A 17,420-nucleotide genomic window follows, 5' to 3' on the forward strand; every position below is an offset into this window, starting at 1 on the left:
TAAATAGGTACCGCTCCGGCGGGAAGGTAAAGGGTGTTTCCGTGCACTGCTCTGGTTCGCCAGAAGCAGTTTAGTCCTGCTGGCCACATGACCCAGAAGCTGTACGCCGGCTCCCTCAGCCAGTAAAGCGAGATGAGCGCCGCAACCCCAGAGTCGGCCACAACTGGACCTAATGGTCAGGGGTCCCTTTACCTTTACCTTTATGGATGGAGAATCAAATCCATTTAGTTTTGCATTTTAATGCGAGCCAAACGGATTCTAACTTTCCAAGTCCAATGCATGAACCGAAATGCCACCACCCTCCAAAATTCACACACTTCTCTGAACTTTGCGGTGCATTTCTCCAACAATGCGTACAAGAATGCAAATGTTAGGCGAAGATGTGCCTAAAAATGCATATATTAGATACGGTAAAACAGCGCACAGGAGTGCATTATATTAGGAGAAATTGCTTGCAAAGGTTAATACGTTAAGGGGAAATGGCATTTAAAGAGTATCGTAGGAGAAATGTATGCTAAAAATATTCCCTTTACAGCAGTTTCTATTCTCCTTCATTGATGGAGAATGGTTAGGGAGTGAGGAACACACACACAGAACGTTTTCAGGACAACACTAGCGTTACTTTCTCTGTGCAGAAGAAGGCATGATTCACACAATTTCTGTCGGTCCTGTACCCTTGGAATCATAAGAGCTAGAAACTTAAAAAGTACACAGATAAATTTTTAACACCGCACTAACCTTAGCTTTCTCTGTGCCACCTTTTCCCTTAGGCTGTTGAGCCCGTTGACATGTACTGGAAGTGCAACCTGGCTAATCCTCACACCACCCACTGCTTGGGCAGTGGTGAAATCATGATCAGCACCATGGGAGACCCCTCCGGCAATGGAAAAGGTGTTTGTTTTGTTTGTTTTTTTCAATAGATTTTTTATTGAGATTTTAAAGAATTACAAAAAGAAAGAATAAAGAACATATCAATTTAAACAGAAAAATACAAGAACAAAAAAGAAAAAAGAAAAAAAGAAAACAAATCAATCCTTTACATAACTTTCTTTCCTTTGCTTATTTCCTTGACCTCCTCACACCTCCCTTTTTTGTATCCTAATTCAATTAGATATTTCAGCAAGTCCTTTCCATCTTTGTTTTTATCCTAATAATTCATCTTAATATACTATAATTTTAGATTCTGTTCTTTCACCAATTAACAATCCATTTTTACTTAATCCTTTATATCATTTCTGCTAAAACCACATTACTTCATTCCAACATCCTTCTAACATTCCTTAATTTTACAATGTTTCTGTAGATAAACTTTAAATTTCTTCCAATCTTCTTCCACCAACTCTTCTCCTTGGTCTCAGATTCTGCCAGTCATTTCCGCCAGTTCCATATAGTCCATCACCTTCATCTGCCATTCTTCCCGGGTGGGTAAATCTTGTGTCTTCCAGTACTTTGCAATAAGTATTCTTGCTGCTGTTGTGGCATAGGAAAAGGTGTTTGTTTTGGGCTGGGCAGGCAAAGGAGGTGGTCTGGGCCGGGTTAACAAGAACACTAAGTCCTTTGTGAAGCGAGTCCCAGTCCAGATTTTGAACAGAGAAAATTTCTGTTCTTCCACATGCATGGTTTTTTAAAAAGCAGATTTGCACCATGCCTTTTATTTTGTGTAATATTATTCCAATATTGATGGCTCTGAAGCAGTTTTCCCCTGCCACCAAGCTCCTGGGTGTATTCATCTGCTTGTTGGGTTTCAACAGGCACGACTCACAATTCTAGACTGTGTCTTTGCAATCTTAAGGACTACAAATTTAACTTTTTTTTAAAAAAAGAAAAAGGCTAGGGCAGGGGGGTGGAAGGAAGCAGAGATAATTGGGAAACTGAAATGTTAGGATTCTTGTGGGCCAGCTACTTATTTATTTGTTAAATTTGTTAGTCTCTTTATCTTGCTTAGGGCAAAGTGAGACAACCAAGTTACAGCAATATGCACACATACAGTGGTACCTCAGGTTACATACGCTTCAGGTTACAGACTCCGCTGACCCAGAAATAGTGCTTCAGGTTAAGAACTTTGCTTCAGGATGAGAACAGAAATCGGGCTCCGGCGGCGCAGCAGCAGCAGGAGGCCCCATTAGCTAAAGTGGTGCTTCAGGTTAAGAACAGTTTCAGGTTAAGAACGGACCTCCGGAACGAATTAAGTACTTAACCCGAGGTACCACTGTACTCTCTAGGAGAGCTTTTAATTTATTTATTTAATACAAATATAACAGAAAGAAAGAAAAGAAAGGAACAGCATCAGCTCACATTAATATTAAAAATAATCCATCAATCCTGACTTAAAGTATACACACGCACGCACGCACACATTATATACAGTGGTACCTTGGTTTAAGAACAGTCTGCTTTAAGAACAATTTGGTTTACAAACTCCGCAAAACCGGAAATAGTGTCTTGGTTTGAGAACTTTACCTCGGTCTAAGAACAGAATCTGAACGGTGGAAGGTCACCAGCGGCGGGAGGCCCAATTAGGGAAAGTGTGCCTCAGTTTAAGAACGGTTTTGGTTTAAGAATGGACTTCCAGAATGGATTAAGTTCGTAAACCAAGATACCACTCTGTGTGTGTGTGTGTGTGTGTGTACAAACACACACACAAACACACCGGGTGCCTTCATCTGCAACAAAACATGCCTATCCTATATTGGTTTCTACAACCTTCCAACAGTTTGACTTCACTCCAAAAGACACACTCCTCCATTGACAGACGGATGGCCAACCAAACCATTATAATCTACATTCAAATGTTGAAAGAGCAGCATGAACTTCCGACCACTGAGTAGTGGATGGAGCATGTTTACCCTTCAAACCTACAAGTCTTTTTGCAACACGCACACACGCCAGCTGGGATACAGTGGTGCCCCGCAAGACGAACGCCTCGCAAGACGGAAAACCCGCTAGACGAATGGGTTTTCCGTTTTGGAGGCACTTCGCAAAACGAATTTCCCTATGGGCTTGCTTCGCAAGACGAAATGTCTCGCGAGTTCCTGCGGGGTTTTTCCCCTCCCCCCCCCCTTTTCCTAAGCCGCTAAGCCGCTTATCAGCTGATCCGCTAAAAGCCGCTAAACCGCTAATAGTGCTAATCCGCTAAGCTGTCAATGGGCTTGCTTCGCAAGACGAAAAAACCGCTATACGAAGAGCCTCACGGAACGGATTAATTTTGTCTTGCGAGGCACCACTGTATATCAAATACCTTTTGGAATTTAGAATAATTCATCTTGTTGATGGCAACGATTGTAGCTTCCTGGCAGAGCATCTCCCTTGCATGGAGGAAGCCTCAGGTTCAATCCCTGTCATCTCCAGGTGGGGTTGGGAGACAGCCCTGTTTGAATCCCCAAAGGGCTGTTGCCAGTAGGCACTACTGCCTTAGGTGGAGCGACGTGGCCTGACTCAGTATATAAGGCAACTTCATGTGTTCCTACGACATCTTCATTGGCTCCCAGTACGTTTCCGAGCACAATTCAAAGTGTTGGTGCTGGAAAAAGGTATTTAAGTATACCTTCACAAAGAAACCAGAGGCCTTCCTTCTGGGTATTGTCGGCCAGAAGGTGTTAAAGAAGGATCGAACATTTTTTATGTATGCAACAACGGCAGCAAGGATTCTTATTGCAAAAAACTGGAAAACTCAAGATCTACCCACACTGGAAGAGTGGCAGATGCAGCTGATGGACTATATGCAACTGGCCGAGATGACCGGCAGAATCCGTAATCTGGGAGAAGAGAAGATAGAGGAAGACTGGGAGAAATTTAAGATGTATCTACAAAAACATTGTAATTTGGTTGAATGTTAAGAAGGATGCTAGATTATAAAAAACTGGCCACCACTAAACTAGATTTAAATTTGATGATAAGTGAGACTAAAGAAAATATAAAAATTTTTTGGAAGAAGTGCTAGATTATATTTGAATGAGTGGACATGAGATTGTAAACAAGTTGATAATTTGTTTGGAAAAAAATTTTAACGATGTAAATGGGAGCGGGAGACGTGAGGGAGTCCAAAGAAGTGATGAAATTGTTGTAAAAGAAGTAAGATTGTTTATTATGTGTGCATTTATATTTAAAAACCTTAATAAATATTTATAAAAAACAACAACAAAGTGTTGGTGCTGACCTAAAAGCCGTAGACGGCCTCAAAGGCCCAGTATATCTGAAGGAGCGTCTCCACCCCTATCGTTTTACCCGGACACTGAGGTCCAGCTCTGAGGGCCTTCTGGCGCTTCCCTCATTGCGAGAAGCCAAGTTACAGGGAACCAGGCAGAGGGCCTTCTCGGTAGTGGCGCCCGCCCTGTGGAACGCCCTCCCACCAGATGTCAAAGAGAACAACAACTACCAAACTTTTAGAAGACATCTGAAGGAGGCCCTGTTTAGGGAGGTTTTTAATGTCTGATGCTGTATTGTTTTTAAAATTCACTTGGAAGCCGCCCAGAGTGGCTGAGGAAACCCAGCCAGATGGGTGGGGTATAAATAATAAATTATTATTATTATTATTATTGACATCTTTCCGCAGGGCCTGCAAGACAGAGCTGTTCCGTCTGGCCTTTGGTTTGGACTCAGTCTGACCCTTATGTTTCCCTCCCATTCTTATTCTTATTCTTATTCTTATTCTTATTCTTATTCTTATTCTTATTCCTAATTTTTTGTTTTGTTTTTTGTAATGTCAGGTGGTTTCGTGCTGCTGGATGGGGAGACGTTTGAGGTGAAGGGAAACTGGGAAAAAGGGTCCAAGGTCCCTAAGCTGGGCTACGATTTCTGGTACCAGCCGAGGCATAACGTCCTGATGAGCACAGAATGGGGAGTGCCCAAGTGCCTGGCTAATGGGTTTAATCCAGCTGATCTGGAGAAAGGTGAGTGCGATCTTTCTGCACATAAGCACTACTGAAGCAAAGGGTGGGTGGGGGGAATAATAATTGTTATAGTGATTTTTTAAATTTATACTCCACCCTTCTGTGGCCCTCCAAATGCTGTTGGACTACAAAGCCCAGTCAACCCCAGCCAGCATGGCAAACGGTCAGGGATGATGAAGGGTGCTTTACATAGCTGTCAACGTTTCCCTTTTTTAAGGGAAATTCCGTTATTCCGAATAGGATTCCTTGCAAGAAAAGTGAAAAGTTGACAGCTATGGTGCTTTAGTCCCAACATCTGGAACTCCACAAGGTTGACAGCCATTGCGGAAAAGATAACCAAATTCATTTCCACGAGGGGCAATCATATTCAGGCTGATTTTTCAGTGTGTGGCATTGATATTATTATTATAATTGGAATTTGTATACCGCCCTATACCTGGAGGTCTAAGGGCAGTTCAAAATATAAAACCACAAAATACATCATTAAAATAAAAACAACTCAATAACCCCCTCCCCCCCAAAAAAATAAAACCACATTTTAAAAGGGCATAGGATGTCAATCAAATCAACCAAAGGCCTGGTTAAAAAGGAACGTTTTTGCCTGGCACCTAAAGGCGTTTAATGACGGCGCCAGACAAACCTTCCTGGGGAGAGCATTCCACAGACGGGGAGCCACTGCAGAGAAGGCAGGATTTTGTGCATAAAATAATGTATTTCACAGGCAGCATTCCTCACACACCAGTGCTGGGGGAAATCGAAATAGTGACCTCTCTGTAAGCTTTACTTTTCTGCTCTTTATTTACTCTACTTCCTCCACAACCACTGCGTCTTTGAAGGCTGCTACGGTGGGAACATTAATGTGTGGGACTGGACCACCCATGAACTCATCCAGTCCATCGACGTGGGGAAGAATTCCATCCCTCTTGAAATCCGCTTTCTCCACAACCCCGACGCGGCAGAAGGGTTCATCGGCTGCGCCCTCACCAGTGCGATTCATCGTTTCCACAAGACCGCGGTAACAAAAAGGAGTAACGTTTTTAGTAATACTTGAGGAAAGACTGTGGCTCTCTGGCAGAAGATCGTCCCAGGCACCTCCAATTAGAAAAGGCCATTTCTTTGTTGACTTGGGGGAGAAATTTAAATTCAGTTCACGTCGGAAGGCCAACTCACTCAGTTTGCACTTTCTGAAACAGTGCATGGACTGAAATGCAGCCTTCCTTTGAAATTTGCCCTTTTCCGAATTTTGCAGTGCAGTATCACGTACAAAAATGCATATACTGGGGGAAAGTACATAAAAATGCATATGTTCAGAAAGGTAACACACAAAAATGCTTTATACTGGGGGAAATCGATTTGCAAAATTGTGGATATTAGGTGAAATTTCATACAAAAATGTGTTTGGGAGAAATTTGCACTAAAGTGCTGACGAGTTTCCATGAGGACTTTAAAAAAAAATCCAAACTGATGTGGGAATGTGGAGAACTGAACTTAAGATGGGGGAAGGGGAGAAAAAACAGAATCTGAAATTGACAGGTGCCTAGTTGGATATGGCCTTGGGGAGCATACTCTGTTGGACCGTTCTCTTTTGCAAAAAATTTATTGGTGTACAGCCATACCTTGGGTTACAGCCGCTTCAGTGAGAGCCAGTGTGGTGTAGTGGTTAAGAGCGGTAGTCTCGTAATCTGGGGAACTGGGTTCGCTTCCCCACTCCTCCACATGCAGCTGCTGGGTGACCTTGGGCCAGTCACACTTCTCTGAAGTCTCTCAGCCCCACTCACCTCACAGAGTGATTGTTGAATTGAATTAATTTTATAATGAAATGATTTTAGAATGTGTTATCATTTTATTGTTGTTAGCCGCTCTGAGCCCGGCTTTGGCTGGGTAGGGCGGGATATAAATCAAATTTTATTATTATTATTGTGGGAGAGGAAGGGAAAAGGAGATTGTTAGCTGCTTTGAGACTCCTTCGGGTAGTGATAAAGCGGGATATAAAATCCAAACTCTTCTTCTTCTTCTCTTCTTCAGGTTGTGTTTTTTCAGGTTGCGGACTGCCGAAACCCGGAAGTACCGGAACGGGTTACTTCCGGGTTTCGGCGGCTGTGCATGCGCAGAACTGCTAAATTGCGCTTTGCGCATGTGCAGAAGCGCCGAATCGCAACCTGCATGTGTGCAGACACACAGACGCGGGTTGCGAACGTGCATCCCTCATGGATCACGTTCGCAACCCGAGCATCCACTGTATTTGAGTGTATGTGGTTAGAGATGATAAAATAGACAACATTGCGAAGTGATGTGGCAAGGGTCCCTATGGTAGGGCATCTGTTGAGGCTCTGCACCCTAACAGGGGCCGCATTAACCACAGCCCGGCCCCCACTGCAGACCTTCTCTTCCTCTCCACTGTTGCAACCTGCCTGCTTGTTCACCCACCTCTTGCTCTGGGGCAGACATTGGTGGTGGCGAACAGGAAAAACAGTGATACCCCTCTCTGCTTCCTCATTCCTTCTCTGCCTGTCAAGTAAGCAGGTCAGCAATGAGGAGGAGGAAGAGGAGCTGCTGCTGGTGGTGAGGAGGGGAACTCACGGAGGGTGTTTTGTTTCCCCAGCCACCCTGGGTGGCTTCCAACAGAACACTAAAATACAATAACCTATTAAACATTAAAAGGGATGTGGGTGGTGCTGTGGGTTAAACCACAGAGCCTAGGACTTGCCAATCAGAAGGTTGGTGGTTCAAATCCTTGTGACGGGGTGAGCTCCTGTTGCTCGGTCCCTGCTCCTGCCTACCTAGCAGTTCGAAAGCACGCCAAAGTGCAAATAGATAAATAGGTACCGCTCCAGCGGGAAGGTAAACGGCATTTCCGTTCGCTGCTCTGGTTCGCCAGAAGCGGTTTAGTCCTGCTGGCCACATGACCTGGAAGCTGTACGCCAGCTCCCTTGGCCAATAAAGCGAGATGAGCACTGGAACCCCAGAGTTGGCCACGACTGGACCTAATGGTCAGGGGTCTCCTTTACCTTTATTAAACATTAAAAGCTTCCCTAAATAGGGCTGCCTTCAGATGTCTTCTAAAAGTCTGGTAGTTGTTGTTCTCTTTGATATCTGATGGAAGGGCGTTCCACAGGGCGGGTGCCACAACTGAAAAGGCCCTCTGCCTGGTTCCCTGTAACTTGGCTTCTCGCAGGGGGGGAACCACCAGAAGGCCCTCAGAGCTGGACCTCAGTGTCTGGGCAGAACAATGGGGGTGGAGATGCTCCTTCAGGTCTACTGGACTGAGGATGCACACACATACCTCCTCTGCAGTTTGTGACGGTGGGCAAAGCGAAGTATTTGCAGGCAATGCAATTTACCCATTTTACCAATGGGGGCATCCAAAAGGGATCTCCCCACCCCCCAACTTGGTGCGAAAGATCCCTGCTTGGAGCAAAGCACGGTGGGACAAATTGCTGACGGTCCGATTCCCTCTGAACATGTAAAAAGCCAACAGTGCACTGAACCTGTGTTGGCAGGAGTAGGCGCCAGTCCAACTGGCGCTGGAGTCAAACAGGTGTTGTCAGGCGGTGAGCAGGAGGCTCTGCGATCCCAACGGTTGTCTGACGGAGGCCCAGATCTGCAAGCCGTTCCCTCCCCACCCCACTATGCGCAGTTATCGCCTTTGCATCTCAGTGAGTGAATTATTGATCTTTGGCATAATGGGACAGCGCAATCATTAACCCGCCTGGCTTACCAGAGGTGGTTCATTGAGCCGCCGCTCCCATTGTAACGGCTGTTTGCTCAGGTCCTGTGTCACCTCCGCATATGTCGAGCTGTGTACATACGATTGTGCGGCGGTTCAAGCCATTAAGCTTTCTCTTGTCTACATAAGATAGGCGCCTGTGATACCGCAGAAGAGCTGTTTACTCTGCAGTGCGTTGTGGAGTGGCCAAGAGACAGTGGTGACGGAGGAAGTCTCAGCATTCAGAGATTTCGCCTCTGCCCTGCACTCGCTGTCTCCTGCTGCCTCAGCCCTTCCACCTGTAAAATGGGCCTAATAATGTTTGGCATGCCTTGTAACAGAGCCAGGCACATTTCAGTTTTGCAGGACCTGCTTTGAGCATTCCTCAACCCCCCCTTTTCTTTACCCCTGAGATCCACTGACTGGAACCAGATGCAAAATAGTGGCTGGAGTGGAGTGGGGTGGGGATCATAAGTGGATTATTCCAACAGCTGGCCTGGAAGCACCCATTCTCCAAGAATCAAATAACAAGATGCCTCTGAGCACATGCTCAGCACCAGAATTTCTTTTCAGCAGTTGTCACACAAAAGTCCACGCCTGGATCCATCCCCCCCAAAAAACTCTCTTCCCCTCCCAGCAGCCTGATTTGGAAATAAGGTAGGAGGGTGGGGGGGCGCGGGGGGCGCTGTGGGTTAAACCACAGAGCCTAGGACTTGCTGATCAGAAGGTCAGCAGTTCGAATCCCCGCAATGACGGGGTGAGCTCCCGTTGCTCGGTCCCAGCTCCTGCCAACCTAGCAGTTCGAAAGCACGTCAGAATGCAAATAGATAAATAGGTACCGCTCCAGCGAGAAGGTAAACGGCGTTTCCGTGCGCTGCTCTGGTTTGCCAGAAGCGGCTTAGTCCTGCTGGCCACATGACCCAGAAGCTGTACGCCGGCTCCCTTGGCCAATAAAGCGAGATGAGGACCGCAACCCCAGAGTCGGCCACGACTGGACCTAATGGTCAGGGGTCCCTTTACCTTTACCTATTGCTAAAACAACTGGGTGTCATTTCTTGCTGATGTTAAACAATTACAGTGGCACCTCGGGTTACATACGCTTCAGGTTACAGACTCCGCTAACCCAGAAATATTACCTTGGGTTAAGAACTTTGCTTCAGGATGAGAACAGAAATCGTGCTGCAGCGGCACAGCAGCAGCGGGAGGCCCCATTAGCTAAAGTGGTGCTTCAGGTTAAGAACAGTTTCAGGTTAAGAACGGACCTCCGGAACAAATTAAGTTCTTACCACTGTATTGAGCAATTGCCGGCATATTGCAAATCAGTCCAAGGGATCAGCTAGTAGACTTTGATCTTCCTTAAGTCTTTTTGCCTCTCGCAGAGTGTGATCACATTCTCAGCATACATTTAAAGCAACATTATACTATTTTAACAGTAGCTACTTCCCTCTTCCACCAAGAATCATGGGAACTGTAGTTTGTTCAGGGTGCTGAGAGTTGTTAGGAGACACACTTAAATTCCCCTCAAAGAGCTCCAGGTCTCAGAGAGGCTTAATGGTCAAACCCTCTTCCCAAGGCCTGCGGATCTCCTAACAATGAAGCCATTTAGGGCTTTAAAGAGCAACACCAACACTTTGAATTGTGCTCGGAAACGTACTGGGAGCTGATGTAGATCTTTCAAGACCGGTGTTATGTGGTCTCGGCGGTCACCAGTCTAGCTGCTGCGTTCTGGATTAGTTGTAGTTTCCAAGTCACCTTCAAAGGTAGCCCCACATAGAGCGCATGGCAGTAGTCCAAGCGGGAGATAACCAGAGCATGCGCCACTCTGGCGAGAGAGTCCGCAGGCAGGTAGGGTCTCATCCTGCGTACCAGATGGAGCTGGGAGACAGCTGCCCTGGACACAGAATTGGCCTGCACCTCCATGGACAGCGGTGAGTCCAAAATGACTCCCAGGCTGCGCACCTGGTCCTTCAGGGGCACAGTGACCCCATTCAGGACCAGGGAGGCCCCCACACCCGCCTGCCCCCTGTCCCCCAAAAACAGTACTTCTGTCTTGTCAGGATTCAGCCTCAATCCGTTAGCCGCTATCCACCCTCCAATATTAAGAATATATCCATCTGTGCTGAGCGTGACAATGGCGTTCCTGTGATTAATCTCCACTGTGGTTGCTCTTTCTGCAGAATGGGACATGGGCGGCCAAGCAAGTGATTCAGGTGCCCAGCAAGAAGGTGGACGGCTGGGTTCTTCCTGACATGCCAGGTCAGTCCAGCATGGTTTCAGATTTGGGCCACAAGTAGGATTTATCTTGTGGTTTTGAGCAGCTTCCCCAACCCACCTGCCAGGCCCCTAGAGGCAAGAAGTTCAGGGCAGCTTAAGAGAGTAAGTTTGTCCCAACGAAAGAACAGTGGCAAGAAAAATTGATGAGATATGCAGAACTGGCTAAATTGACATACAAACTGCGGGACCAGGACAATTGCGACTTTAAGGAAGAATGGGAACTTTTTACAAATTTTAAATAAATTTACAAATTATTTAAAAAGACAACAAAATGAACTGGACTCCTTGGCAGGTTTTGAATAAACATACACAAATTTATTGGTTGATAACATGATAGATAGACAAGGAAAGGATATGTATAACATGCAGAGAATAATATGTGCAGAGAAATCAGAGAGAGGAGCTGAGGGAGTTTCCTGGTTGGGGGGGGGGAGGGAGGGATGGATGGAAGGGGGGGGAATAATGTATGTGATTACATGATTTGATAATTTCTTATGTTGAAATTGCTTAATAAAAATATTTTTAAAAAACAACAAATTTACCAAAAACAAAGTATTTCTTTAAAGAGACTGAACCAAAAAATAAATAAATACTACATCTCCCTGCCCCCCCAAAAGGGAGTAAATTCGCTAGAGAGAATAAAATATTAGAGATATGCGATATCTTTGTAGCACCTAGTATATTTCTCTCTCTCTCTCTCTCTCTCTCTCTGCCCCCCCCCCCCAATATACACAAACAGGTGACTCACAAGAGTTTAATGATGTGGCTTTTTTTATTACTCTCCAATATTCTCCATAAGGTCTTATCACGGACATCCTCATCTCCCTGGATGACAAATTTCTGTATTTTAGCGACTGGCTTCATGGAGACATCCGTCAGTATGACATCACCAACACCCAGGAGCCCAAACTGGTGGGACAGGTAAAAGCTGGCTTTGAATGAATGATCAGAGCAAATAAATATTTTTTTAAAAATATATATATATTAATATTTACTAATAAGGTATTTACTAATAATAATTTACCCACGCGGGTGGCGCTGTGGGTAAAACCTCAGCGCCTTGGGGTTGCCGATCGTATGGTCGGCGGTTCGAATCCCCACGGCAGGGTGAGATCCCGTCTTTTGGTCCCAGCTCCTGCCCACCTATCAGTTCGAAAGCACCCCTAAGTGCAAGTAGATAAATAGGTACTGCTTTATAGCGGGAAGGTAAACGGTGTTTCCGTGTGCTGCGCTGGTGCTGGCTCGCCAGAGCAGCTTCGTCACGCTGGCCACGTGACCCGGAAGTGTCTGCGGACAGCGCTGGCTCCCGGCCTCTTGAGCGAGATGAGCGCGCAACCCTGGAGTCGGACACGACTGGCCCCTACGGGCAGGGGTACCTTTACCTTTACCTAATAATAATTTAGCAATAAGAGAATGAACAATTTCAAGAAAAAATTGTTTGACTTTGCTGCATACATACTTACAAAAGAAAAAGGCTTTCAACCACCAGCAACACGTGGCAGACTATAGACAGATACTCGTTTTTGAAATTGAATTCAAAGCTAATAAACTATTTTGTTTGATTATGCTGAAACATACTGGCAAGGAGGGTGGGGGGGAATTCTTTGTTGTTTATAAATTGTATTATCTGCAAAACAAAATAAACATTTAAATTTGTTTGTTTGTTAAATATCCAGGCTTCCACTGGTGTATAAAAAAGAAAGTGTAAACTGTAAATAAAGTGGTAATTCACCAATATATGCATGTGTTTAACATCGTACTCCAATTATCAGCATCAGTCGGCAAATACATACAGTGGACCCTCCAGATATGAACTTAATTTGTCCTGGGGGTCCATACTTATCCCAAAAAGTCCGTATCCAGAGGCACCGTTTCTGTGCATGTGCGCGGTGCGATAGAGCGCTTCTGCACATGTGCTTTTGTGGATGCGCACGTGGCGAAACCCAAAAGTATACTCTTCCGGGTTTGCCGCATTTGTAACTCAATTTTACGTTACCCGAAGGTAATGTAACCCGAGGTACCACTGTATATCAATCAAAAAACGTATTAAAATGAAGGACCTTGCCACACAGCGCATACCGTATTTTTTGCTCTATAAGACTCACTTTTTCCCTCCTAAAAAGTAAGGGGAAATGTGTGTGCGTCTTATGGAGTGAATGCAGGCTGCGCAGCTATCCCAGAAGCCAGAACAGCAAGAGGGATCACTGCTTTCACTGTGCAGCGATCCCTCTTGCTGTTCTGGCTTCTGAGATTCAGAATATTTTTTTTCTTGTTTTCCTCCTCCAAAAATTACTTGCGTCTTGTGGTCTGGTGCGTCTTATAGAGCGAAAAATATGGTAGTTAAAACTATAGAGTTTGCTCCCACAAAATGTAGTGATGGCTTTTAAGGAAGATTAGACAAATTTGTAGGTAAGGCTATCAGTGGCTATCAGCCATGCTAACTATGTTCTACTTTCCCTGTGGGAGGCAATGTGCTTCTGAATGCCCTTTGCCGGCGGCTGCATTTTGCCCTAACCAAAAGGGTGAACTGTCTCCAAGGGGTAGCCCAAAGTAGACCCCTTTGCAGTAGTCAATATCTTACCTATCATCAGATGCAGAGGTCACGTACATAGGAAGGAAAACTAGGTAGCAACTAACCAGCCAGATTTTTTTAATTTACACCATCTTGCCAGATGGCCAGTATGGCAGGGAGATTGCTGGCTGCGCTATTTGCCCCAGGAAGCTGACGACTCTGCAAACATGATTCTGTCCTGTCCTGAGTCTGGTATATTTCCTTGCAGGTTTTCGTGGGAGGCAGCATCATCAAAGGCGGGCCAGTCACTGTGGTTGAGGACCAAGAGCTGGACTGCCAGCCAGATCCATTTATTATCAAGGTGCATGAGAACCACCACATTCCCCCCTATTTATTACAGTGGTGCCTCGCAAGACGAAAATAATCCTTTTTGCAAGTCTCTTCGTCTAGCGGTTTTTTCATCTTGCGAAGCATCCCTATTAGCGGCTTAGTGGCTTAGAAAAAGGGGGGGGGGAGGGGAAAAACTCGCAAGACTCGCAAGACGTTTTCGTCTTGCGAAGCAAGCCCATAGGGAAATTCGTCTTGCGAAGCACCTCGAAAAACGGAAAACCCTTTCGTCTAGCGGGTTTTTCGTCTTGCGAGGCATTCGTCTTGCGGGGCACCACTGTAATTGTTTATCACATTTTATATCATGCCTTTAACCCAAGGCACTCAAGAAACACTCCCTTCCTTCCTTCCTTCCTTCCTTCCTTCCTCCCCTTCTGTTTTTGCCCTTGTCACTGTTGTTGTTTAGTCGTTTAGTCATGTCCTCCTCTTCGTGACCCCCTGAACCAGAGCACGCCAGGCACTCCTATCTTCCACTGCCTCCTGCAGTTTGGTCAAACTCATGTTCGTAGCTTCGACAACACTGTCCCACCATCTCATCCTCCGTCGTCCCCTTCTCCTTGTGCCCTCCATCTTTCCCAACATCAGGCTCTTTTCCAGGGAGTCTTCTCTTCTCATGAGGTGGCCAAAGTATTGGAGCCTCAGCTTCAGGACCTGTCCTTCCAGTGAGCACTCAGGGCTGATTTCCTTCAGAATGGAGAGGTTTGATCTTCTTGCAGTCCATGGGACTCTCAAGAGTCTCCTCCAGCACCAGAATTCAAAAGCATCAATTCTTTGGCAATCAGCCTTCTTGATGGTCCAGCTCTCACTTCCATACATCACTACTGGGAAAACCAGAGCTTTCACTATATGGACCTTTGTTGGCAAGGTGATGTCTCTGCTTTCCAAGTAGAGTCACTACCAGCATGAAATTAGCATCCCTCAGGCATCAGGTCCTCCACCCTGTTCTTACCATTCCTCCCCTAAGCTTGCCTTCCCTCTAAACAAAAAAAAAACCCCAAATGCTTTATCCCAGGGGTTTGGAGGGGTCCTGTAGCCCATCATTGTCCCTAACCCTTCCCCCCCCCAATTTTTTTTAATTGATTTTTCACATTTATCACAAAATGACATAACAAAGGAACACAAAACACACAACCAAGAAAAACACAGAGGAAAAATACAAAAAACACATTACAATATAATACAATAAAATTAAACACAAAAAGAAGCTATTTCTTCTAATACCTAATTCTCATAACATTGATAACTGACTTCCTCGAATCCCCTCTAACTAAATTTCATTATATCACATTTATAACAGTTCTTCAAATTCATATTTCTAATAATATTAACTCCTTTCATTTACTAATCTCTTCTCCTTTATTAATATTCCAATCCTTAGCATTTACTACCCATATCCTTATTCTACCCCTAGCCCTATTTGTTACTTCTAAGGATTTTCTATTTATTTTCTATTACAGTATTTAGCTAAATATTCTCTAAATTTCTTCCAATCTTCTTGTGTCTCCTCTTCTTTCTGGTCGCGGGTTCTTGCAGTCAGGTTGGCCATCTCCAAAAAGTCCAGCATCTTCATCTGCCATTCTTCTTGTCCCTAACCCTTAACCATGCTGGTTTGTTAAACAGTGGAACTCCCTGCTACAGGAAGCAGTGATGACCACCAACTTGGATGGCTTTAAAAGAGGATTGGACATACTCATGAAGGCTGTGGATGGCTACTAGTCATGATGGCTATTCTCTCCAGAGCTGCAGGCATGAATACAAACTGCTGTAAATCCCAGGAAGGGAGAGTATTGTGTTCAAATCCTGAACCTTGGTTTCCCAGAAGAGGCACCTGCCTGGACACTGTGAGAACAGGCTGCTGGACTAGACGGGCCATTGGCCTGATCCAGAAGGTTCTTGTTGTTGTTGTTTAGTTGTTTAGTCATGTCCGCCTCTTCATGACCCCCTGGACCAGAGCACGCCAGGCACTCCTGTCTTCCACTGCCTCCCGCAGTTTGGTCAAACTCATGCTGGTAGCTTCGAGAACACTGTCCTGCCATCTCGTCCTCCGTCGTTCCCCTTCTCCTTGTGCCCTCCATCTTTCCCAACATCAGGGTCTTTTCCAGGGAGTCTTCTCTTCTCATGAGGTGGCCCAAGTATTGGAGCCTCAGCTTCAGGATCTGTCCTTCCAGTGAGCACTCAGGGCTGATTTCCTTCCGAATGGAGAGGTCGGATCTTCTTGCAGTCCATGGGACTCTCAAGAGTCTCCTCCAGCTCCAGAATTCAAAAGCATCCGTTCTTCGGCGACCAGCCTCCTTGATGGTCCAGCTCTCACTTCTATTCTTCTTACCTTCTTAAAATCTGGAAGGGCACAGATGTCCTGCATCCCTGCATCTCTCTTTCCTCTTGCTCCAAATTTTCCTTCCACGTACGCCAAGCAACACAGGATCCTCTGGAGTGTGTTAACATATCTGTTTTTTTCAGGGAAAGAGGGTTCAAGGCGGACCTCAAATGATCCAGCTAAGCTTGGACGGCAAGCGACTGTACGTCAGTACTTCCCTCTACAGCGGCTGGGACAAGCAGTTCTACCCAGACATGGTCAAGTAAGACACCTTTTGCCTGGATATTATTATTTTTAAAAGTCAGGGCTGCAGCCCAGTGGCAGGACACCTGCTTCGCATGCAGAAGGCCCCAGGTTCAAACTCTATGTTGGGTCGATAAAGACCCCTCCCTGAAACCCTGGAGAGCCTCTGCCCCTCTGCTCAAAGCATCTTCTTCACACAGCACCCAGTTAAACTATGGAATTGGCTCCCTTAAGGCCACGGATGCCTTTAAGATGTGGCTTAGGGCCCTCGTATTTATGGGACCGCCTCTCCTGGTCTGCCCCGCAGAAGACCTTAAGGTCCATGAATAACCATATTCATGGTCCCGGGCCCTAAAGAAGTCAGACTATCCTCTGCCAGGGCCAGGGCCTTCTCAGTGGTGGCTCCGACCTGATGGAATGCTCTGTCCCATGAGACCAGGGCCCTGCAGGATTTAACCTCCTTTCGCCGGGCCTGTAAGACAGAGCTATTCCGCCTGGCTTTCAATTTGAACTTAGCCTGATCTTTTATTCCCCTTCCTTCCCTCCCCCTCCCCTTTTTATGAAGATTACCCGCTCTGGGATCTCACAGCTAATTCTGCCCTGGTCTCCTCGCTGGCCCAAATAGGACTAACTTAGCCAGCTAGCCCTGGTGATTATCTAATGTTTATTGGAAGGATTTCCCCTCTAAATTCATTTTTGATTTTATTGTTATTCACGTTTTATACTGTATGTTATACTGTTGTTTTTTTTTTTTGTAGCATCAGTTAAATGTTTTAAATTTGTTGTTAGCTGCCCTGAGCCCGGTTTTCTGAACAGGGAAGGGTGGGGTATAAATAAAAAAATATTATTATTTATGATAAAAAAGGATTAGGCAAATTTGTGGAGGGATAAGGCTTTCAATGGCTACTATGCTCTGACTTCATGGCTGGAGTCCAGTGATGCTTCTGAATCTCAGTTGCTGGAAACCGCAGATGAGAAGAGAGGGCTTGTGTGCTTGAATCCTGCTTGCGGGTTCCCACTGAGGCATCTGGTCCAGCTTTCCAATCCTGAACAATAGGATTGTTAGCATGTCTGCTAAGCAGGTTAGTGCTC

The 17,420-nt window shown here is 45.6% G+C and overlaps 1 protein-coding gene across 1 annotated transcript in view; it reads left to right on the forward strand.

Moving 5' to 3' along the window:
- The window catches only part of LOC309329902 (methanethiol oxidase-like), a 39,057-nt gene that overhangs the window by 20,124 nt on the left and 1,513 nt on the right, over positions 1-17,420 (forward strand). The window contains exons 5-11 of the mRNA XM_081841118.1: positions 771-891; positions 4,707-4,889; positions 5,726-5,904; positions 10,773-10,851; positions 11,669-11,790; positions 13,650-13,742; positions 16,229-16,347. Of these exons, the coding sequence (XP_081697244.1) occupies positions 771-891; positions 4,707-4,889; positions 5,726-5,904; positions 10,773-10,851; positions 11,669-11,790; positions 13,650-13,742; positions 16,229-16,347 (896 nt within the window). The remainder of the gene's footprint in view (positions 1-770; positions 892-4,706; positions 4,890-5,725; positions 5,905-10,772; positions 10,852-11,668; positions 11,791-13,649; positions 13,743-16,228; positions 16,348-17,420) is intronic.

This window comes from Podarcis erhardii (genome assembly GCF_964252035.2).
Source record: "Podarcis erhardii genome assembly, chromosome: 15".
NCBI classification, from domain to species: domain Eukaryota; kingdom Metazoa; phylum Chordata; class Lepidosauria; order Squamata; family Lacertidae; genus Podarcis; species Podarcis erhardii.